Source organism: Miscanthus floridulus, chromosome 5 (assembly GCF_019320115.1).
Source record: "Miscanthus floridulus cultivar M001 chromosome 5, ASM1932011v1, whole genome shotgun sequence".
NCBI lineage: Eukaryota > Viridiplantae > Streptophyta > Magnoliopsida > Poales > Poaceae > Miscanthus > Miscanthus floridulus.
In genome coordinates, this window is record NC_089584.1 from 104,096,820 (window position 1) to 104,121,416 (window position 24,597).

At 51.5% G+C, this 24,597-nt stretch overlaps 1 protein-coding gene and 1 pseudogene across 1 annotated transcript; one reads left to right on the forward strand and one right to left on the reverse strand.

Moving 5' to 3' along the window:
- The first annotated feature begins 2,929 nt into the window (after positions 1–2,929).
- Positions 2,930–4,551, forward strand: LOC136452853 (UDP-glycosyltransferase 88F3-like). The gene has a single exon (XM_066453439.1). The coding sequence runs from the start codon at positions 3,067–3,069 to the stop codon at positions 4,504–4,506; it is 1,440 nt and encodes a 479-aa protein (XP_066309536.1). The 5' UTR covers positions 2,930–3,066; the 3' UTR covers positions 4,507–4,551.
- Positions 4,552–8,039: 3,488 nt separating this feature from the next.
- On the reverse strand, positions 8,040–15,141 carry LOC136452854 (ABC transporter B family member 4-like; annotated as a pseudogene).
- Between the last annotated feature and the right edge of the window lie 9,456 nt (positions 15,142–24,597).

The following is a 24,597-nucleotide window of genomic DNA, read 5'->3' on the forward strand; positions in this document are numbered from 1 at the left end:
TCAACATGTGCTGCAGGCTATCCATAGTAGTGGCATTGGGGGGCACTCTGGAGTTGCTGCTACCTACTACAGAATGAAGAAACTCTTCGGTTGGTCAGGAATGAAACAGGATATTCAGAAGTTTATTGCTGCCTGTCAAGTTTGCCAACAAGCTAAGGTGGATCACTGTAGACCAGCAGGCTTGTTACAACCTCTGCCTGTTCCTGATCAAGCATGGCAAACAGTCTGTCTGAATTTTGTGGAAAGCCTTGCCTTCCTAAGTCAAATAAGATGGATACTATCTTGGTGGTAGTGGATAAGTTCAGCAAGTATGGTCATTTCATACCCCTATCTCACCCTTATACAGCTCTTCAGGTAGCTCAGGTATACTTTGATTAGGTGTATAAGCTCCATGGGTTACCCCTTCACATTGTTTCAGACAGAGATAGGATCTTTACAAGTTCGGTCTGGCAACAGTTGTTCAGACTCACTGACACGAAATTGCTCATGAGTTCTTCTTACCATCCACAAACCGATGGTCAGACCGAACGTCTGAACCAATGTTTGGAAGGGTTTTTGCGTTGCAGTGTGCAGGCCTGTCCAAAGCAGTGGCACAAATGGTTGCCAGTTGCCGAATATTGGTATAACACCTGTTTTCACTCAGCCTTGGGTCTCTCTCCATTTGAGGTACTTTATGGACATGCCCCAAGGCATTTTGGGATTTCAAATGATGCTCAAACTCATGCTCCTGACATTGAACAATGGCTACTGGAGAGAAAGTTGCTTGAAGATGTAGTGAGGCATCAACTGACTTGAGCTCAGCAGCGCATGAAGAGTCAGTCTGACAAGCATAGGCAAGAGAAGCAGTTTGCTATCGGGGACAAGGTCTATCTTTGTCTCCAACCATACATTCAGTCCTCAGTGGCGCCTAGAGGTAACCAGAAGCTCAGTTATCGCTACTTTGGACCCTTCAGGTTGCATATCGGCTCGTATCAGTCAGGTTGCATATCGGCTGGATCTTCCTGACACCTGCCGCATTCATCCGGTGGTGCATGTGTCCCAGCTTAAGAAGAATATACCACAAGTCGACATTGAAGATGATATTGCTGCTATCCCTGATGATCCTATGATGCCTATTCAACCAACTAGATTTGTGGCTTCCCGTATGATTCAGAAAGGGGGTTCACATATTTGTCAGATTCAGGTTCAGTGGACTGACTGTCCAAGCACTCTACTGACCTGGGAGGAAGCAGAAGATCTTAATCGTCGCTTCCCTCGTAGTTCAGCTTGGGTCAAGATGGATTTCGAGGGGGAGGGAATGTCAGGACCTATTAGCGGACTCGGGCCAAGGACAAGGCGGCCAGGTCCGTCAAGGCGGACGGAACGCCAACACCTGATGGAAATCCGACAACAGGAGGAACGGCAAGTCTAACGGTGAAAAAGGTGGGGTGAACTCTGTAATCTGGATTGGCGGTTGAGGTGTGCCTGTAGGGCGGTTGGTGTGGGCCTTGGGCCCAGTTGTCAGGACGTGTTGCGCCTGCTATAAAGGGCGTCGTAAAGGACTGAATCGGTTAAGAAATAACAGAACTCTGAACATCGCCTAAAGTTGCTATTCCCGGTCTCAATTCTGTTCGTCTCGTCCCTTTCTCCTGCTGTTCTTCCTTCCCCGAACTCTACTCCGGTGAAATCCGTCACGATCTCCAGAGGGATCGTGACTAGCCCAGCCGTTACCGTAAGCTGGACAAGAGGTCCACGGAGTGCACAAAACTCTGTCATCCGCTCAAAGTCATGCTGAACGACCATCTCGTTGTCTGAGTATGTGGCATTTGCTCCACGGTACACATGAGCTGCGTGGAAAGGCTGAGCAGAAACTATTATTATTATATGCACGTCACCACGGTAAGCCGGATGAGCAGAGCAATGACACACAGCATCGCCACCTGCCGGGTACGAATATTGCTGATCAAGTAGGGATGGGGGAAAGATGACAATTCACAACGCAAAAAGTTGACGCTCAGAGCCGGATCCCATTTTGTCATCGATGACGTTGCCACATCGCCCTCACTGGGGCTCCCCACAGTTTATTGAGCGCGACCCGTCCCCGGCCCGCAGGTAGCCATTATTTCGGCATGTGCGTCCGTCGGTCGTTCATTCATCGTCTAATGTTCAAAGCCGAGTGGCGTTGCGAAATTGGCATTCTGTACACTCTCACATGTGCCGGGCGTCGTGTTACCATACATCCATGACAGTAGGACCACAGCAGACCGACGAAACGTGTGTTCCCCTCTTTTCCACAGGTAGCTCAAATCCTTTTCACCAGCTCAGCATTGCGGACTGAGTTCAGAGTTGTCCACCTAATAAATCATATGAAGGCCATGTTAGGTAGCGCTCGTGGTCGTGGAGCAGCTCTACGACTCCATGTACCGAATGGGATAGAAAGCGTCCGCTCCTTTCACGAATCCTGACTCTAATACAGGACTTCTCGGGGGAAGTCTAAAAAAGTGGTTTTTTTTTTTTTTTTTTTTTTTTTTTTTTTGCTTCGCTCCTCCCTTTGGGCGCTGATTGTTTATACGTTAGTTGATGCTGTTTCGTTGTGAGAGAAAAACATCATACTATGACTGATAAGCTAGACTAATAAGTTCAAATGAACAGGGCGTATATGTGCGTAAATGTATTTATAAAGATGGACATATTTGGTGTATGTGTGTGTTATAAAGAAAATTTAGCTTATGCTGAAATTTGTCACGAGATTGCTTCCACTAGTTCTCATAGCAGAAATTTGGCTTATGCTAAAATGTGGTGAGAGAAAAATAGTATTTTATGATTGAAATTTAGCTTATGTTGATGTTTATATGCTGAAATGTTGTAGGAGGAAAACACTAAAAGTAGCTCATGTGAACAGGGTGAATATCAACAGGCAGCTGCCAGCCAAACCAAACGTGGACTCGCATGCAGAAAAGGCCTCGCGCGTGTACAATTTATATATAAAGCGTCACGAGATTGCTTCCATTAGTTCTCACAGCAGAAAGGTAGTCACTGTCCGCCACTCCACTAGCCAACGCAACTACGCAAGCAATCCTGGGGAAAATGGAGGCCGCCGCCGCCGCGACGGGGCTCGCCCAGAGACCGGTTGTGCTGTACCCGTCGCCGGGGATGGGCCACCTGGTCTCCATGATCGAGCTTGGCAAGATCCTCGGCGCGCGGGGACTGTCCGTCACGATCGTCGTCGTCGAGCCGCCTTACAACACGGGAGCCACGGGGCCTTTCCTCGCCGGCGTCTCCGCGGCCAACCCGTCCATCTCCTTCCACCGCCTGCCCAAGGTCGAGCGCCTCCCGCCCGTCAAGTCCAAGCACCACGAGGCGCTCACCTTCGAGCTCGTCCGCGTCTCCAACCCGCACCTCCGCGAGTTCCTGGCCGCCGCGTCCCCGGCCGTGCTCGTCGTCGACTTCTTCTGCAGCATCGCGCTGGACGTGGCGGAGGAGCTCCGTGTGCCCGCCTACTTCTTCTTCACCTCGGGCGCCGAGGTGCTGGCCTTCTGTCTGTACCTCCCGGTGCTCCACGAGCGGACCACGGCGAGCTTCCAGGACATGGGGGAGGAGCTCGTGCACGTGCCGGGCATCCCGCCGTTCCCGGCGACGCACTCCATCCTGCCCATCATGGAGCGCGACGACGTGGCCTACGACGGCTTCCTAAAGGGTTTCAGAGACCTCTGCCGCTCCCAGGGCCTCATCGTCAACACGTTCCGCTTGCTGGAGCAGCGCGCCGTCGAGACCGTGGCCGCGGGCCACTGCACGCCCCCCGGCCTCCCGACCCCGCCCATCTACTGCATCGGGCCGCTCATCAAGTCGGAGGAGGTGCTGGGCAAGGGCGGCGAGGAGTGCCTGGCGTGGCTGGACGCGCAGCCCAGGGCCAGCGTGGTGTTCCTCTGCTTCGGCAGCCTCGGCCGATTCAGCGCGGAGCAGATCAGGGAGGTGGCGGCCGGCCTGGAAGCCAGCGGGCAGCGGTTCCTGTGGGTGGTGCGGGCCCCGCCCAGCGACGACTCGGCGAAGAAGTTCGAGAAGCCGCCGGAGCCGGACCTGGACGCGCTCCTCCCGGAGGGGTTCCTGGCCCGGACCAAGGACAGGGGCCTCGTCGTCAAGTCGTGGGCGCCGCAGCGGGACGTGCTGGCGCACGCGTCCGTGGGCGGCTTCGTGACGCACTGCGGCTGGAACTCGGTCCTGGAGGCGGTGATGGCGGGCGTGCCGATGCTGGCGTGGCCGCTCTACGCGGAGCAGCGGCTCAACCGGGTGTTCCTGGAGAAGGATATGCAGCTGGCCGTGGCTGTGGAAGGGTACGACAGCGACACGGGCCTCGTGGCGGCCGAGGAAGTTGCTGCCAAGGTGCGATGGCTCATGGACTCCGATGGCGGGAGGAGGCTCCGGGAGCGCACGGTGGAGGCCATGCGGCAGGCCAAGGACGCGCTGCGCGAGGGCGGTGAGTCGGAGGCCACGCTGGCCGGGCTGGTGGACGAGTGGAAACGCACTTGACGTGGTGGATTATGGAGTAGGTTGGTTGTTGGAAGCAGCGGCGGATCCAAAGGGGGGGAGGGGGGGAGGGGGGGGGGCTAGGGGGGTTCCAGCCCCCTCTAATTTCTTGATTTCAAGCCTAATCACTGTAGCAAAAGCTTGATTTCACCATTAAATTTTTATGCAAATCAACATCTTCATTATTTTAGCCCCCCTTATCCCGCATCGTGCATCCGCCACTGGTTGGAAGGGACGGACGTTGGCGCACACTTGTCCTTGCCAGCCGCCAGTTGGTCATCATCTATGGGACTGCCGGGCTCCCGGGCTGGGTGCCCTATAACGCGTGTTTTGGAAATTGGGTAAAACATTGTAGCAGCATTTTTGTTTTTTAAAAAGTACTAGCAAATATAATTTGTTACATGACGTCCGTGAATCCAATAATAATAAAGCTAGCTATTTTTTATTGAATTTAATACTTTAATTAGGTCTAACCTTAAATCATTTAATCTAATACTCGTAATAATGACAGTGCAAGATCGCCCTTGCCTATATATGCAGGTGTACTCTATTGTTCTTTTGGTGCAATACCTTTGCTTTCACTCCCGATTCTTAGGGGTGCAATACCTTTGCTTTCACTCCCAATTCATAGGACGTCTCCAACAGGAGACCTATTACGGAACCCAAATTCAAAATGGGTCTCCAACACAATATATATAGGCTCCAACAGAGTATCTATATGGAAAACCCATTTTAGGTGTCAGGAGAGGCATAACCTAAATATAGATATCCTCTCTCCTGGAGACCCATTTGTAGAAATGGTTGTCTTTTAGGTCTTGTTGTTGGAGAAGACCAAAAATAGGTATTGAACCATTTGCTTGTAGCGCTACCCAAAAGACGAAAATGAGTCTTGTATTTTAGGTCGCGGTTGGGGAGACCGTCTTATGGTTCTGAGTCTAAAATGGGCTGCAAGATAGGAGTATGGTGCGTTCGATGTAATTCAGCACGTGAATCAGAGACGGCTGATAAGAACTGGCGACGTGGCACCATGAACAGCCTGAGCTTGGTCCTGAATTCGTTAAATAGAGATTTATTTATACGGAACGTAAACAGGAATCATTCAGTGAGTGCAAAGTTGCGAGCTGCATTGATTTCTGAAAGTCGTAGAAAATTAATTGCACAATGAAATGCAGTTGGATTAATCCTCCTATTCCTATGCACACTTTAGATAAAGTTTTTAGATGTGGAATTGCAAGGTAGACCTTATATTATAGGGTTAAGTTCAATTTACACCCTCCAACTTGCAGCAAAGTTCGGATTTCAACCTCAAACTTTAAAACCGGACAACTTTGGCCCTCCAACTCTCGAAAAAGTTCAACTTTCAACCTTCTGAGCGGTTTTGCGGGTGAACAGTAACTTTTGATATTTTCAGATGCGCCGAAATTTTATATTATTTTTTCGAGCATCTTAACGTCCTCAAATGAAAAAACTCAAAACTACAAAGTTGTAGATCTCATCGAGGTCTACAATTTCCATAAAAAAAATTATCTTCATCCGACATCGTATTGAAGGGTTTTCTATTTTTTGAAATTTGAGTCTCATCACACGATAAAATATGGTGCTGAAATTTTATATTATTTTTTCAAGCATCTTACTGTCCTCAAATGAAAAAACTCAAAACTACAAAGTTGTAGATATCATCGAGGTCTATAATTTACATATAAAAATTATCTTCATCCGATATCGTATTGAAGGGTTTTCTATTTTTTGAAATTTGAGTCTCATCACGCGTGAAACAATTTTGTCGCGTGATAAGACTCAAATTTAAAAAAATAGAAAACCCTCCAATACGATGTCGGATGAAGATAATTTTTATATGTAAATTGTAGACCTCGATGAGATCTACAACTTTGTAGTTTTGAGTTTTTTTATTTGAGGACAGTAAGATGCTCGAAAAAATAATATAAAATTTCAGCACCATATTTTATCGCGTGATGAGACTCAAATTTCAAAAAATAGAAAACTATTCAATACGATGTCGGATGAAGATAATTTTTATATGTGTAGACCTCGATGATATCTACAACTTTGTAGTTTTGAGTTTTTTCATTTGAGGACGTTAAGATGCTCGAAAAAATAATATAAAATTTCGGCGCTCCCGAAAATATCAAAAGTTACTGTTTACCCATAAAACCGCCCAGAAGGTTGAAAGTTGAACTTTTTCGAGAGTTGGAGGGCCAAAGTTGTCCGGTTTTGAAGTTCGAGGTTGAAATCCGAACTTTGCTGCAAGTTGAAGGGTGTAAATTGGACTTAACCCTATATTATATGGATGCTCTGGGTGGTAAGCAATACACATACCAATAATAAATGGATAAGTACCCTCTTAATGAAGTTGTGTTGAGCACGTTGGTGGAAAAAATAAGGACGTGGCTAGCGCCCGGACGTCCGGACGCCTGAGCCGCTGCCGCCCGTCTCGTGTCCCGCACCTACCCATCCATGTCAAGCCCGTTGCGTCCACCCACAAGCACGTGAGGCTCGCTTGCCCCAGTGGGGACCGCCTCCGTCTTCCCGCGCCTGACACCGAGGTGAGACAGCTGAAAGGCGAGGAGGGAGATGCAACACTCGATCTAATTTTGAAACATCCAGATACAATAATTATAACATACGTCTAAAAACAAATAAAACATGCGTCTGAAACACTTGAAAAAACACCTGAAAAACACTTGAAACCATTGTAAACATGCGCAACATCCAGATAAAACATTTGCATCATATGTGTGAAAACATATGCAATATCCAGATAAACACACTTGCAACATATGTCGGAAAAAAACATATGAAACATTGAGAATATGAGCTTGCAACATACGTGTACAACCATTGCAACATGTGCAATATCTCGATCTACTTTTGCACAATGAAACACTTGCAACATACCGCTGAAACACTTGAAACAGAAGCTTGCATCATGCGTTTTTTACCCTTCTTCCATACGACGCAGCGCAGAGCGGGGGACAGACGGTTCCGGACATCCGGTAGCCGAGGATGGTGGCGCGGCCTGGTAGCGGCCAGGTGCGCCTGCGCCTGGCCTGCGATGCCCCCCCTCTCCTGACCCCCTGGCCTGGGTGCGACGAAGGATGGAGCACGGGGCACGCCGTTGCACTTGCGGAGCACACGCATGTAGCTTGGAGGCAGAGGGTGAGGCGCCGACGACCGGGTCCAGCGGCAGCTGCAGTTGGTGGGACAATTGGCATCGTACCTCACGTGGAGGATTCCTCATCTCTACGAGAGATAGAGGTGCCGTGGGGATGGGGGGCGCCGTAGAGGATGGCAGCAGCGGCACGCCGGAGTGGGCGGCGGCGCAAGATGGAGATGGCAACGCGGCGGATTGGGACGGTCGGACGGCCGTACAATGCCGTGAAGACGCAACACACGGGCATGGAGTGGGGGAGACGAGCTTTCTGTGGGGATTTTTTTTCAGGGAGCAGCGTATGCGGTAGTGAGTGGAGCGAGGCGTCCGGCCTTCCGTAATTTATTCTTGATGGTAGCATTATGGAAAAAATAAATGCGTATTCATGCTATTATTTGGGTACCTACGCTAAATAGTAAATAAAGCAAAAACGTTCACTTCTTAATTTATTCTTGACACCCTAGAGAATCCATAGCGAGCTTGAACCATAGGCAACGAGGATACACAATGCCTGTCATTAGGAGGGATACCTAATGCCTGTCACTAGGAGCAAAGCCTCTGATGTTGATCCTATCTGGTGAGGCTGAACGAAGTTTGACAAGCGAAGCGTAGAATCCATCTTTGATGTTGATCAGTGCCTCATGTCTTCCTTTCTCCACTATCATGCCATCTTTGAGAACTGCAATGACATCAGCGCCTTTGATTGTCGATAGACGGTGCGCCACCATAACCGTGGTCCTGCCAACCATCACATGATCCAAGGCATCCTGCACAGTGCGCTCAGACTCAGTATCCAGGGCGCTTGTTGCCTCATCAAGCAGCAGTATCTTGGGATCTTTCAGTATAGCCCTTGCGATGGCTACCCGCTGCTTCTGGCCGCCAGATAGCTGCACCCCTCACCCCTCTTTCCCCAACGCTGGTGTTATATCCCTGGGGAAGGCTTGAGATGAACTCATGTGCATCGGCTAGCTTTGCCACCTTGATGAGCTCCTCTTCCATGACTTCCCCGTGCTTCCCGTAGGCTATGTTGGCACGGATTGTGTCATTGAATAGCATAGGCTCTTGGCTCACCAGTCCCATCTGATCCCTCAGCCAATTTATCTTTAATTTCTTAATATCCATTCCATCCAGTGAGATGGTACCTGAATCAGGTCTATAGAATTGCTCTAGCAGAGCGATTACTGTTGACATGCCGCTGCCACTCTCCCCAACAAGGGCAACAGTCTGCATGGAACCATAATGTGAGTAAGACATTATTGAAACCATAATGTGAGTAAGACATTATTATATTATCATAGAAATTACGATATTGCAGAGGGATATAAATAGGCTAACCTTTCCAGAGGGACTATGCAGTGTAAAATCGCTGAAGATTTGATCATCAGGGCGGGTTGGATACTTGAAGCTGACATGTCGGAAATCGATGTCACCCTTGACCTCTTCTAATATCAAACCTTCGTCGCTACCTGAGTCAATTTTCGACTTACAGTCTAACAAAGCAAATATGGATATAGTTGACTCCCTGGCCCTTTTGGAATCAGAAGCCAGTGCACTTGTTTCAGATATTCCGACTGTTGACAACATCAATGCTAAGAAAACCTGCAAGACAGAACCACATGAGTTAATTTATTAAAGTACAAATTACCAAAATTATTATGTCATTCTCATTTGGATCGCCAAACTATGAAATTGTATATCTATCCCCCTAAACTATTTAAGTACTTCAGTCCTGGTCTAAAGCAACCACACTGCTTCATCGTGGAACCGATATATGGGTCCATAACTCATTATTACAGGGTGATCCCTAAACTATCATGAGATTCTCACCTAGATCCCCAATCTGTGAAATTGCATATCTGGCTGGGTCCCTATAATCTATTAAATTACTCCAATATAATCTCGGTCCAAAGCATCCACTTGTCTTCTCCATCGATTAAGGGACACACTCGCCTTGCTCCGCTCCATCAGCCACCACGCTGCAGCTACAAGGAGCTCGGTGTCACGTCCAGATGCATCAAGGCTATTATGCAACATCTCTAGGGACATTCTGGACAACTTCACGATGACGAGGAGCAATTGGCCCCTGTCCAGCCATGCTTGCAGGTAGCATCAAGAAGTCCTTGCTAGACAAGATGAGAAGAAGACACAAGATCAAGAATGAGCAAAGGCTCAGAAGCCTATCCCCGCAAGCCGAGCTTTGATGAATGGAACGTGAAGGGATTGCTTTTGGATCGGGATTGGGTATTTGAATAGATTAGGAACCTTTATATGTTCATAGCATAGGGACTTAGACAAAAATCACAAAATAGTTTAGGGACCGCCTGCGTAATTATGACCAACGGATCCACAATTGGTCCACCCTAAAATGCCACGTTAGCTAATGGATTGTGGCATGGCTGCTTTGGATCGCAATTGGGGTACTTAAATAGTTAAGAGACCAAGATATGCAGTTTCATAATTTGGAGACCTAAATCAGAATGGTGTAATAGTTTAGGGACTACCAGCATTTGTTAATATTTTATAACAAGGAGTGAAATTCTAATCTAAGGGTAAAAAACACTGTTCTCCTGCGTGTTCGAGAAAAAAAAGGTAAAAATACTTTTTAAATAATGCATTTTTACCTTGAAAACAGCACTAAAAGTAGATTTTTCAAACAGTTTAACATGGAGGATGCATATGTATTCTAAAAGTCAACCATACATCATAAACTTTATAAATAAGACCAAGCTTTCCCTTGATAATTAGAAAATGAATGCATATGTATCGTTCAGTAATTGTTTCCAAAAGTATATTCTTAAAAACACCCAGATTCAATAATTACTACCTTGGCATCTTCACTGAACCCTTTCAAGAATCTTATTTGTGCATAACCTTGAAGACCCACCAGTGGAATTACACAGATAATGATTAAACAGAGCTTCCAATCTGCTATCATAACAATGACAAATCCTGTTAGAAGTGTCGAAGTGACCTCAGCTGCCAAGGCCAAGCTATCACCTACTAGACGTCGAACGTTCAAAGCATCAACTGATAACCTTGTACCTAGTGCTCCACTGTAAGATGTAATTGACCATCAGTACCCATGTCTAAACCCTCATAATCATAAGTCCTGTGGAAACAAAAAAATAACGAACAGTGGGATGGAAACCAACCTGGAATTTTTTGGGTTGTCAAACCAAGCTACATCTTGGTGCACAATGCTCTGAAATGACAAGGCACGAACACGCTCGATCAACTTCCCTCCAGCTATTCCAAATAAGAAATACTCCACTAGTATTGATATTATTGACACGATACCCAGCACAATACAGATCAATCCCCAAAAGTGAGAATCATTTTTTAGTTTGTCTGCCGGCTCAAAGAAAGTTATGATAGCATTTGAAATTTTTACACCAGAAACTGGTAAAAGCATTCCATGAATTGCTGCAGCAAGTGACCCCAACAAAATAACTGGTAGCTCTGGCTTGTTTAGATTAGCTAGGCATCCAAGAGGAGATTGCTTTGGGACCTCACTGTCACCAGCCTTGTCTTTCTCGTTATCATTTGTATCATTGACTTCGTACAATTCAACTACTGAGCCGGGCAAGCCAAAAGGCAAAGTGAAAGAGTGTCGGCTACTGTTCCCTGCAGAATTTATGCCTATCAATTCCGACGATGTGAGGCTTCTACTTTTGTCAGATATGTGGCGATCTAATTTCTGTTCTGCTTCTTTTGGGCTTTCTTGTATCCGAATAAGTTGAGAATAAGCGCCGTCCAGGTTCATTAGTAATTCATCATGGGCACCTGTGTATCCATGCCTGCAAAAATATGATCAATCAAGTTAAACATGTCAAGCATGTAATGAATGGACATAAACTTAAGGGAAAGGGGTCCTAACCTTGTTCGATAATTTTGCCTTGTTGAACGACTGAGATGCAGTCAGCATTCCTTACAGTACTCAAACGATGTGCAACCCACAAGGGTTGTTCTGCCCACCATGATCGTATTCAGTGCCTCCTGAACGATTCGCTCTGATTCCACATCCAGTGCACTGGTAGCCTCATCTAACAAAAGGATTTTGGGGTTTGTAATGATTGCTCGGGCAATAGCAATCCTTTGTTTTTGCCCCCCAGAGAGCTGAGCACCACACTGACCAACCAACGTGTCATAGTCCTGGTATGAGGGGGGGGGGGGGGGGGGGGGGGGAAGGAAAATGTCAGCACTTTGGTCAGACAGAAGATGTAGAATATAGAAGTTGATTTGTTGGGTTTTTTTCACATACATTAGGCAATTTATCAATGAAATTTGCTGCAATAGCAAGCTCAGCTGCTCTTTTAATCTCTTCGATTGTCGCGTCCTCTTTTCCATATGCGATGTTATCTTTGATTGAAGTCATTAAGAGCAACGGCTCTTGACTAACAAGACCAATCTTCCCTCTTATCCAACCAAGCTGTAAACTCTTGATGTTAATCCCATCGATCAAGACCTCACCGGCCTGTGGATCATAGAATCTTTCTACAAGACTGATCACAGTTGACTTGCCACTTCCACTCTCCCCAACTATTGTCATTGTGGTGCCGCCCGGAACATGTAATGTGAATCCATCGAATATCAGTTGTTCTGGCCTGGCTGGGTAGCTAAAATACACGTCCTTGAGGTCAACGTCACCCCTCATGTCCTCTAACTGCTTACCACTAGTTGTGTCATCTGGGTCAATCTCAGGTTTCCTCTTAATTGTTGTGAACAATCTGTAAGCCGCAGACTGTCCTGCTGCAAAGGCTGCAATGCAGGGGGTTGCTTGTCCTAATGACCTGACACAAACAACTTGAGATCAATCGATACAGTCAACTATGCTGCGGTGAGCATCAGAATATAATAAAATGTACATTTTCCATGTGTTAATGAAGAGAGACTCACAATGCCCCAATCATGACAGCAAACAAGATGCTAATGATGTCTCCTCCTGAGTATCCTTTGCTAAGAATCAACTTTCCACCATACCATATTGCTAAACCATAGCTAGCAAAGAATATGAAGAAAACGGAACCCCTGCCAATGCCATTTGTAATTCCTTCCTGGACAGCAGCCTTGTATGCCTTGTGTATGAACTTATTGTACAACGCAATGGCCTGCCTCTCACCGTTAAATGAGACAACCTGTGTATCCATAGGAAACACAGTGAGATGTAGAGATCTCTCTGATACTAGCATTATGCAAATTGCTGGATCGCTGAGTGCACTGAACTTACTGTTTTTATGGCCCCAATTGTCTGTTCGACAACATTGCTTGCATCGCTGTATGATGTTTGCCCCTTACTAGATAGTTTGGACAACATTTTTGAGACAACCCCGCCAGCGACGACAACTGGAGGTATGCATGACAACATCACAAAAGATAGAAGCCAACCTTTCACGATAGCGACGACGAAACCACCAATGAAGTTAGCAGTAAGTTGTAGAAACTTGCCAACCTGTAGGATTTTGTACTAGTCAAATTATGCAGATCTTCTGATACAAGCTGCCGATAAAATAAAATAGACCTGACCAGGGCTGTGGGGTATTGTGTGTGAGAGAGAGAGGTTGTGGTTGGGGGTACGGGGCTCAGGTCTCTCGTAAGGCCCTGGGTTTTGCCTTAAGTAGGCGCCTTGCTTAGGACCTGTGTTGGACAGGAGTTTCAATGACTCATAGAGTTCACCGCTCTAATCGGTCTACCGCAAGAACCAAGAAGCTTGGCCAAGTGGGCGGTAATAATGGACATTTTTTTTTTTATCGTGCAGTCGTGCTCTTCATTTTACTTGTTGCAGAGCTATTACCTTCTCACCAATAGCATCCTGAACTATCACGGTATCTCCAGACATCCTTGAAACCACTTGTCCAGTTGTCATTTCTACATCAAAGAATGCTATATCTTGTTTCAGGACAGATTTGAGGTACAGAGATCGAATGCGTGTTGCCTGCCTTTCTCCTGTCATTGTCCAGCATGACACCTCTGCACAAACAACACAATGGCTTCAATTCTTAGACTGATACGAGCACCATATGCCTTAAACAACAGTAATAGAACTTGTTTCAGTTTGTCCAGTATCAGATTGTCGGATATCACGAACTGCTGGACACTTGAGCTTGTTTTACTTAAAAGCTATTATATCATCATCTTGTCATCATGAACAACTAGCGGCAGCAGTATCAGTTTGTGTTGCAAATGTATATGAACACTGAAAAGGTTAAAAGCCTATCCATACTTACGAAGAAAGGCAGCAACCCCTGTTCCAATGCCCAGGTAGACAAAGTCCAGAACAACGAGAGAGAGAAAAGGGCGGAGGAACAATGAGAAATTACTACCTGAAGGTCTAATGGCAGAACAAAAATACCGTTAGTTAGCAGGCGCATCTTGTAGTGCTAGGACAAGACTTAACCTATAATTACTATATTAATGTCATTTATATGATGCAAAATCAAAATCATAAGCAAGTATGTTTTAACACAAATCTAATAACATCCATTTTGTATTACAAAAATAATGTATTAATAAAGAAATTGTTGGTCTAACAAAAATAAATATGCCTACTAATTTCATATGTAGGGACTATAAGTTACAATCTTTAACTAATCCACTGCAAAACGTAGCTTTCATAGAAGCAATGTGTAAAGGCACTATTCTATCTTTGTAAAGGTCAGCTCCCGGATGAGTGAGAAACTGAGAACAACATGACCCGGAGAAAATGAATGAAAAATAAACTAAATTGTTGCTAATATATAATGCCACCATTTTTTTAATAAGGTGATCGTACAACCAAAAGTTAGCCTCGCAAGATGCAAACTTTGTTACACAAAACTAATATAACTGGATTTGTATTTGAAAGCATTGTCTTTTTTTTTAGCGCAATGAAAGCATTGTCTTATGGTTATGATCTGGAATTGGATTGTTTTCCAGCAATTGGAATGTGAGTCAAATCATTTTTCTTTTGGTTTGGATGTATATGGATTTGGATTGTACGAATGATTTTCTGAAGTTGTTTTTGGATAGTTAGCAAATAGAATGAAATCTCGGAGCGGGCCGGACCTCGGAGCCGCTGTGGCAGTCGGACACGCCGAACAAGTGCATTGCCGCCGACGCTAATCCCCAGCGCGCCCGCGAGATCCGCACCGGCACATCGGCGAAGCGCGTCGCGGCGGCACCACTTGCAGGAGCTGCATCACCATCAGCACATGCGGCACCACATGCAGCGGACCGGCGAAGCGCACATGTCCTCCGTCACCGTGCCGCGGCCGCGCGTCGTGGTTCACCCCCATACCGGCACACCCTCGCTGCGGTAAATGCTCCCCCGCTTGCCGCCCAGCCTGGCGGCACGGGAGCTGTCGTCAGCCTCGGCCCAACTGACGCGTTTCGCCGCGCGCGCGGCCCCGTCGTCTCGGGTGCAAGCCGTCGCCATCGCAAAGCGGCCTGGCGGCGGGGAACTGCTCGGCACGGGCCGCTGACTCGCTGTGTCGGGGGATAACAGGCGAGTAATGGGATGAAGATGGAATCGATCTTTCGGCTGTGTTTATTTCCCCTGAACTTTAGTTTCAATCTGTCGCGTATCTTAGAACGGGGTACCCCAAGCAAACATTAAATGGGTCGTTAAAGTCCCATCTAAATAATAAAAGCTAGAAGGTAAGTCGTGAATCCCTCACCCGCCACGACCGAGCCCACTGGGTCCTCCTCCTCCTCGCCTCGGGCCTCGAGCAGGAAGTCTCGGCATCCTGACGCAAACTCCGCTTCGTGCGAGGCTCCCCAGGGAAGGCCTCGGCAGGGAACGCCGTCTCCGCCTCGCCTGAGGCTCTCCGCGGAAGGCCTCGGCAGGAGGTGCATTCTCTGTATCGCGCGAGGCCTCTCGCGCAAGGCCTCGGCAAGGAGCCTGATCTCCGTCTCGCGTGAGGCCTCATTCTCCGTGTCCCTCGAGGCCGGCTCGTCCGCGGCCCGTCGCCCTCCGCCTCGGCCGACCCTCCCGACAGCGCGTCACGTCTCATTAATACTTCAACCACTCCCGCAATCTCAGCCGGACGATGGCTCGACGCCACGAAAGGGCCGACGGGACCCGAGGTCGCATCAGCGCCATACCGACCAGGACACGGCACGGCGGGGGTTACCGGGCACTGTGTCCTAACGTTGTGCCCACGATCAGCCGCCCACTCCGGCTGGGACAGGGTACGGCGGGGATTACCGGCCACTGTGTTCTGTCACTGTGCCCACGATCAGCGCCCATACTACACTGTGCCCTGCGATCCCCGCCTCGAAACAACATCACGCGGACAACTTGGCCCGGATCATCACCGCCTCCAAGACCGATGCATCAGAGTTGTCGCCCACTCGAGGCCTCGGCATTGTACACCAAGGTCTCGGCTATCTTGGGGTTCGTGCCTGCCGAGACCCCTCACTGCAGTTCAGCCTCGGCACCGATCAAGCCTCGGCCTCACGCACAGTCCATCCACAGTGGTCTGCACGTCCGCCGCCGCACCCACTCCAAGGCTGTCCCGGGACTCCCACGACGCACAGGATCGGATGAGACGCCCACGCCGCCCCAGTGCTCCAAGGACGGACCATTCCGACGACCACGCCGCCATAGGAACGGGCCACAGGGCTCGGACATGCCACCCCTATTGGCACGACGCCGCATAGTAATACATGTACTGTCCTTATCCTCCCTTCAACTATAAAAAGAGAGGACTTGGGCCACTTAGGAGGGGAGGACAAGAGAGAACGCCTTGTAACACACACACACGCATACATCTCTGCCGCCTGAGAGCAACGCCTCTAGCAGCCCGCACGACACCTTGCCGAGACCTGGGACTAGCTCCCTCTCTCCCTTAGCTTGTAACCCCCTACTATGAGCACTTCGGTGCAAGAAATACAAGATCGATCTCTCAGACTGGACGTAGGGCCTCGATCGCCTGAACCAGTATAAACCTTGTGTCTCTTTGCATCACCATCCGGAATCGGGAGCATGCAGAACAAATTCACTTGTCGGTTAAGGACCCCCCGGTCCAAAACACCGACAGTTGGCGCGCCAGGTAGGGGCCTCTGCGTGTCAGTTTCGTCATCCCAGCAGGTTCCGGATGGCAGACCCCGTATGACCATTGCGTCTCGGCACCGTGGTTTGGTTCGGGAGCCTAGAGTTCATGTCTCTAGGGCATGAGTATGACATGGTACTCCTCACTCCTCGAGCCCCACCGTTCGACGATGAAGTTACGCACCGGCAGCCCAAGCGCAGGCGACGCCCGGGCGGCCGCTCTCGCCGCACTCGCCAGGCACGATGCGAGCAAAGCCACCCCGACGCTACGCGAACCAGGGGCGGCACGCCACTCCCCGCCGATATCCTACGACCAGCTGTTGGCACAGGGTCCCTGGCTGGGGACCTGTCTAGCCTGAGCTTGGACAAGGGAAAATCACCGGTGGCACGCGGCGATGCCCAGTCGTCAAGCTCCGCTCCACCACTCCCTGAAGAACCGACCCCGACGGGGCGGAATCTAGCGACGGCACCATCTCCATACCCCTTTGGGTTGAGAAATGCCGCCGCCTCTTACGCCTACGCATACACTGTCGCTCACGAGGATCCCTCAGAGTACCGCCAGCGCTTCGGTCTCGACCTAAGCACCCACGCCGACTCCTCGGATGAGGACAAGGCCTGGCCCGGAATGGATTTCTCCGGGCTCCATGACCCTAGGGCTTTGCGCTAGTTCTTGGCCGCAAGCGACTACTGCTTCGGCTACTCCGACTCCGACGACGAAGGCACTTACGACCCCACTCGCGAGTGTTTTCACGTCGGGCTCGGGATGCTGAGGGCGGGCGAAGAGGATGAGGGGGCAGGTAGCCGTTCCCCGCTTCGTCCAGGGGCGGGCGCCGTCATGCCCCCACGCAATGTCCTACCGGCCGCACGAAATGAGAACGTCGCTCTTGCACGACCTCAGCGCCCAGACCTAGAGTAGCTCCATGAGCTCTAGGCCAAGGTCAAACAAGACCAACTCCTTCTGCAGCAGCTTTGAGACTCTCTCGAATAGGAACAGCGAGGTCACAGCAAAGGCGGGGGAGCCCGAAGGAGGGCCCGCGACGTGCATCACCGCATCCATGACGACGAAGGGAGTGAGCAACCCCCAGTCTTCAATCGCGCTAGCCAGAATGTCGTGGCTGCGGCAATGCTGGTCCGCGCAATGCCTAAGCCTTCTACCATGGAGGGGCGGCGGGTTCGCGGCGAGCTCCGGGATCTCCTAGAGACCACCGCAGTTCAGTAGGCCGAGAGTTCCACCTCCCGGTGACACGGGGGCGCCTCGAACCTGCCCACGGCACCGCCTCGACAGGACAGGGAAGCCCCGGCTCATCCCGAGCCCGACCGAGCGCCGATAGCCCACAGGGTCCCCGTGCTTCTGGACCGCCTCGGCAATCGATGCGAGGCGCAGGGAGACCATGAGGTGGTCAGCAGGCGACGACGCCACGACAACGAGGGGCCTGCTCAGGGCTACCACCCACACCGAGGCGGTCGCTACGACAGCGGGGAGGATCGCAGTCCTTCCCCTGAACCACCAGGCCCCCGGGTTTTCAGCAGGGCCATCTGCGCTGCTCCTTTCCCCGCCCGGTTCCGGCAACCAGCCAATCTCGCGAAGTACAGCGGCGAGACCAACCCGGAACTCTAGCTTGCCGATTACCGCCTAGCCTGCCAGCTAGGTGGCACGGACGATGACCTGCTCATCATCCGCAATCTCCCCTTGCTCCTGTCGGACTCGGCGTGAGCCTGGCTCGAGCACCTTCCTCCCTCGCAAATCCACGACTGGCGTGACTTGGTTAGGATCTTCGTCGGGAACTTCCAGGGCACATACGTGCACCCTGGGAACTCCTGGGATCTTAAGAGCTATCGCCAGAAGCCGGACGAGTCTCTCCGAGACTTCATCCGGCGCTTCTCCAAATAGTGCACCGAGTTGCCCAGCGTCGGCGATTCGGAGATCGTCCAAGCTTTCCTCTCCGGCACCACTTGTCGGGACTTGGTCCGAGAGTTAGGTCGGAACGTGCCGCGCTCTACTGCCGTGCTTCTCGACATCGCCACCAGCTTTGCCTCGGGTGAAGAGGCTGTCGGAGCCATCTTCCCCGACACCGACACCAAGGGTAAGCGGAGGGACGAGGCCCCCGAGGCCTCAGCCTCCCACCTCCCTAAGAGAAAGAAAAAGGGGCGCCTGGGGAAGCAGGAGGTCCTGGAGGCTGATCTGGTCGCGGTCGCGGAACACAAGAACCCTCGAGGCTTCAAAGGACCTTGGCCCTTCGACGACATGCTCAAGAAACCCTGCCCTTACCACCAAAGCCCGGTCAAGCACGCCCTCGAGGATTGCTCCATGCTACGGCGTTACTACGCCAGGCTCAGGCTCCCCAACGACGACGCCAAGTAGAAGGGCACCGGCAACCGGGACGAAGGCAAGGACAACGGGTTCCCCGAGGTACGCAACGCCTTCATGATCTTCGGTGGGCCCTCGGCATGTCTTACGGCGCGGCAGCGCAAGAGGGAACGCCGAGAGGTCTTCTCGGTCAAGGTGGCCACCCCCCAGTACCTCGACTGGTCTCGAGAGGCGATCACCTTCGATCGAGATGACCACCCTGACCATGTTCCGAATCCCGGGTAGTACCCACTGGTTGTCGACCCGATCATTGGCAACACCCGACTCTCCAAGGTGTTGATGGACGGAGGCAGCGGCCTCAACATCCTCTACGTCAATACCCTGGAGCTCTTGGAGATCGACCGGTCGAGACTCCAAGGTGACGTCGCCCCCTTCCACGGCATCATGCCAGGTAAGCGCATGCGACCCATCAGGCGCATCGACCTTCCTATCTGCTTCGACACCCCCTCCAACTACCGCAAGGAAGTCCTCACCTTCGAGGTAGTCGGGTCCGGGGGAGCCTACCACGCCATTCTGGGGTGGCCGTGCTACGCTAAGTTCATGGCAGTCCCCAACTATTCCTACCTCAAGCTCAAGATGCCAGGCCCCAGCGGTATCATCATGATTGAGTCGACGTATGAACATGCATACGACTGCGACGTCGAGTGCATCGAGTACGCCGAGGCTCTTGCGGAGGCCGAGACCCTCATCGCCCACCTCGACCAACTCAGTGGCGAGGCGCCTGACTCCAAGCGTCGCGTGGGGGCGTTCGAGTCCGCCGAGGCCATCAAACTCATCTCGGTCGACCCCGCCTGCCCCAACGACCGAGCGCTGACGATCAGCGCCACCCTCGACATCAAATAGGAAGCCGTGCTCGTCGACTTTCTCCATGCGAACGCTGACATATTCGCATGGAGTCCCTCAGACATGCCAGGCATACTAAGGGAGGTCGCCGAGCACGCCCTAGACATCCGGGCCGGATCTAGACCGGCGAGGCAACGCCTGCGCCGCTTCGACGAGGAGAAGCGTAGGGCCATCGGTGAGGAGATACAGAAACTCTTGGCGGCCGGGTTCATCAAGGAAGTGTCCCACCCAGAGTGGTTGGCTAACCCCGTATTAGTCAAGAAGAAGAATGGGAAATGGAGGATGTGTGTAGACTACACCGGTTTGAACAAAGCCTGTCCAAAAGTCCCCTTCCCATTACCTCGAATCGATCAAATCGTTGATTCCACTGCAGAGTGCGAGACCCTGTCTTTCCTTGATGCATATTCTGGTTACCATCAAATCAAGATGAAAGAGTCCGACCAGCTCGTGACTTCTTTCATCACACCGTTCGGCATGTACTGCTATGTGGCGATGCCCTTCGGCCTCAGAAACGCAGGTGCCACGTACCAGCGGTGCATGACCTAGGTCTTTGGTGACAACATTGGGCGGACCGTCGAGGCCTACGTAGATGACATCATGGTCAAGACCAGAAAGGCCGAGGGTCTCGTCGACGACTTGAGGATAACCTTCAAATGCCTTAGAGAGAAGGGCATCAAGCTCAATCCTGAGAAGTGTGTGTTCGGGGTCCCCTGAGGCATGCTCTTGGGATTCATAGTCTCGGAACGCGGCATTGAAGCCAACCCAGAAAAGGTCTCGGCCATAACCAGCATGGGACCAATCAGAGACCTCAAGGGAGTGCAGAGGGTCATGGGATGCCTTGCGGCCCTAAGCCGCTTCATCTCGCGCCTCGGCAAAAAAGGTTTGCCTCTATACCGACTCTTGAGAAAATCCGAGCGCTTTTCCTGGACCCCCGAGGCTGAAGAAGCCCTCGACAGACTCAAGAGGCTGCTCACCAATCCTCCCGTCCTGATACCCTTGGCCATGGACGAGGCCCTCTTACTCTACGTCGCCGCAACGACCCAAGTGGTCAGCGCCGCCGTAGTGGTAGAGAGGCAGGAAGAAGGGCATACTCTGCCCACCCAATGACCTATTTATTTCATCAGCGAGGTGCTCTCTGAGACCAAAGCACGCTACCCCCACATCCAGAAGCTGGTCTACGCCATGGTCCTGGCCCGGCACAAACTACGTCACTACTTTGAGTCGCACCCAGTGACTGTGGTATCATCTTTCCCCCTGGGTGAGATAGTTCATAACTAGGAGGCCTCGGGCAGGATAGCCAAGTGGGCTGTCGAGCTTATGGGGGAAACCTTGACCTTTGCACCTCGAAAGGCGATCAAGTCTCAGGTCTTGGCCGATTTTGTGACTGAATGGACAGATACCCAACTGCCACCTGCTCAAATTCAGACAGAGTGCTAGACCCTGTACTTCGACGGATCCCTGATGAAGACCGGGGCAGGCGCGGGTCTGCTCTTCATTTCACCCCTTGGAGTACACATGCGCTACATGGTGCGGCTCCACTTCCCCGCCTCCAACAACGTGGCTGAATACGAGGCCCTCATCAACGGCTTACAAGTCGCCATTGAACTTGGGGCGCGGCGCCTCGACGTCCGAGGCGACTCGCACCTCGTCATAGATCAAGTGATGAAGGAGTCAAACTGCCTCGACCCCAAAATGGAAGCTTACTGCAAGTTGGTACGATGCCTAGAAGACAAGTTCGACGGTCTCGAACTAAATCACGTCGCATGAAAGTGCAACGAGGCCGCCGACGAGCTGGCAAAGATGGCCTCGGCACGGGCCCCGGTCCCCCCGAACGTCTTCGCCAGAGACCTCCACAAAACCTTCCATTGGCTGCGCCTCGACAACAGAGGAGGGCCCACCTGTGGAACCCATGGCAAAGCTCAACGCCCCCTCTGCTGCCGAGACCCCCTCGACCGAGCCCGAGGTCATGGAAGTCAACGCCGAGTCTCCGCAGACTGATCAGGACGTGGATTGGCGAGTCCCGTTCCTCGATTGGCTTGATCGGGGGGAGCTCCCTGATGACAGAACCGAAGCGCGACGGCTTGCGCGCTGAGCCAAGACCTACGCCCTCTACAATGACAAATTGTACAGGTGAAGTCCCTCAGGTATCCTCCAACGGTGTATCAGTTCTGAGGCGGGCCAAGCCCTGCTTTGGGACTTACACGCAGGCGCCTACGGGCACCATGCGGCACCTCGGACGCTCGTAGGGAACGCCTTCCGCCAAGGGTTCTACTGGCCGACGGCGGTCGCCGACGCTACCAAGCTAGTACGCTCCTGCAAAGGATGCCAGTACTATGCTCGGCAGACCCATCTCCCGGCCCTGGCCCTGCAAACCATCCCCATCACATGGCCGTTCGCCGTGTGGGGACTCAACATGGTTGGGCCTCTGCAAAAGGCCCCCGGGGGCTACACCCATCTACTGGTATCAATCGATAAGTTCTCCAAATGGATCGAGGCTCGTCCGATCAATCGAATCAAATCCGAGGAGGCAGTGTTGTTCTTCACTGACATTATCCATAGGTTTGGGGTCTCCAACACCATCATCACCGACAACGGGACGTAGTTCATCGGCAAAAAGTTCCTAACGTTTTGTGATGACCACCACATCTGTGTGGCCTGGTCGGCCGTAGGGCACCCAAGGACGAATGGCCAAGTAGAGCGTGCCAACGGCATGATCCTACAAGGCCTCAAGCCAAGGATTCACAACCGGTTGAAAAAATTTGGCAAGAAATGGCTCGCCGAACTCCCGTCGGTCATCTGGAGCCTAAGGAACACCCCAATCCGAGCCACGGGGTTCACGCCTTTCTTCCTGGTCTATGGGGCCGAGGCCATCCTCCCCACCGACTTGGAATATGGTTCCCTGAGGCTACAAGCCTATAACGAACAAAGCAACCGCACCACCCGAGAGGACGCCCTTGATCAACTGGAGGAAGCCCGAGACGTTGCGCTACTACACTCGGCCAGATACCAGCAGAGCCTACGGCGCTATCAGGCCCGACGTGTCCGAGGCCAAGACTTGAAGGTAGGCGACCTAGTGTTGAGACTAGCATAGAGCAACAAGGGTCGCCACAAGCTAACCCCACCATGGGAAGGACCGTACATCATCGCCCAAGTACTGAAGCTCGGGACCTACAAGCTGGCCAATGAGAAGGGCGAAGTATTCACCAACGCCTAGAACATAGAACAGCTACGTCGCTTTTATCCCTAAATTTCCAAGCATTGTATATGTCGTTTCTTGAAACACAATTAAAAAGCATTCTTTAGTTGGTCTAATTTTTCGAGAAACCCCCCGAGCCCATCGTAGGCCTCGGCAATACTGTAACACGACAAGGGAGACTCGGCTCTGCCTCGGCAGAACCGAGCCTCCCTCGGGGGCTAAATGGGGGACTCCCCCCTAGGTCCCACGCACCATTCCTTAGTCGTTTTTCGCAAAAATTCCTACACCAAGACTCTAGCAGGCTTTGACGAATCATTTGTAAAGACTCCTCGGACCAAGGTCTGTTTCCTAAGCGAGAGGCCGATAGAGTCACAAGACGGCCTACACCCCTGGGCTACGGCACTCCCTCACTACCTCTCGCTCAAGGGACGGCTTAGGCCCCAAAGGGGTGTTTTGCAAATGAAATCTGATCAGAAGCAACAGAGGGCAAAGGCTCGGAAACGAGAGAAAAACAACTAAGAAACACAAATACTTCAGAAATAAAGGCCTCGACGGCCACAAACGTTATGATACAAAAATAACCCCTATTCTATCTTTACATAGCCCCCGGGGCCCAGATCAAGGCTCAGGGCCTTCAACATCGGCAGATGGTAGGGGAGGAACCACCTCCTCTTCGAAGAGCATCGCCAGCGCTGTGCCAGGGCCTTCTGCCGCCTCCATCAGTTTTGTGACCGCCGCGTCGGCCTCCTCGTCATCATCGGGCAGAACATAGCCATCACTGATGGCCGGGAGGTCGACGCCAAGGTAGTGAGAGGAGATGACGGCCAACGCCCGCTTGACACCCGTGTGCAGCGCCCCTCGGAGCCGCTCGCGCATCTGGCTGCTCAGCGCAATCAAGCGGCTCCCAAGGGAGCTGCCTAATTGAACCCCCTCGACCTCCAAGGCCTCGCAGGCGGAAAGGGCAGCACGTTTCAGTGCCTCGTGCTCCCCGATCTCGGTCTCGAGCACCGTCTGCACCGCGCTGGAAGCCTCGGCGGCCCGAATGATCTCCGCCTCTGACTTTGCACCGTGGAAAATGGAATGAGGTCGAGCGAGGGAAAAAACAACCTAACCTAGGGATGGAAGCCCACAGAACTCACCCTTGGCCTTCTGCTCCCAGCGTCGGGTCTCAGCCTGACAGGCCTCGGCCTTCTCCTTCAACCGCTGGGCCTCGACCCAAGAGGCCTCAGCCGCCCTGGAAGCTTCACTCCCCAGCTCTGCGTCATACAAGGAAGTTAGGGAGCGAACATAAGGAGAAGGAAACAAAACAAGGGGACTGGAACTCACCCTCGACCGCCCCCCTCAAAACCATAGCCTCGATTTGCGAGGCCTCAACCGCAGCAAGGGCCTCATTCAGAGCGCCTTTGGTCAGCCGGTGCGCACTCTCCTCTGCCCCCAGCTGCCCGGCGAGGGCCTTGCCCGAGGCCGTCGCTTCTTCGGCCCGGGACCTA

Excerpts from the sequence above, each read along its gene's own strand:
- LOC136452853 (XM_066453439.1), top strand. The coding sequence starts at position 3,067 with ATGGAGGCCGCCGCCGCCGCGACGGGGCTCGCCCAGAGACCGGTTGTG.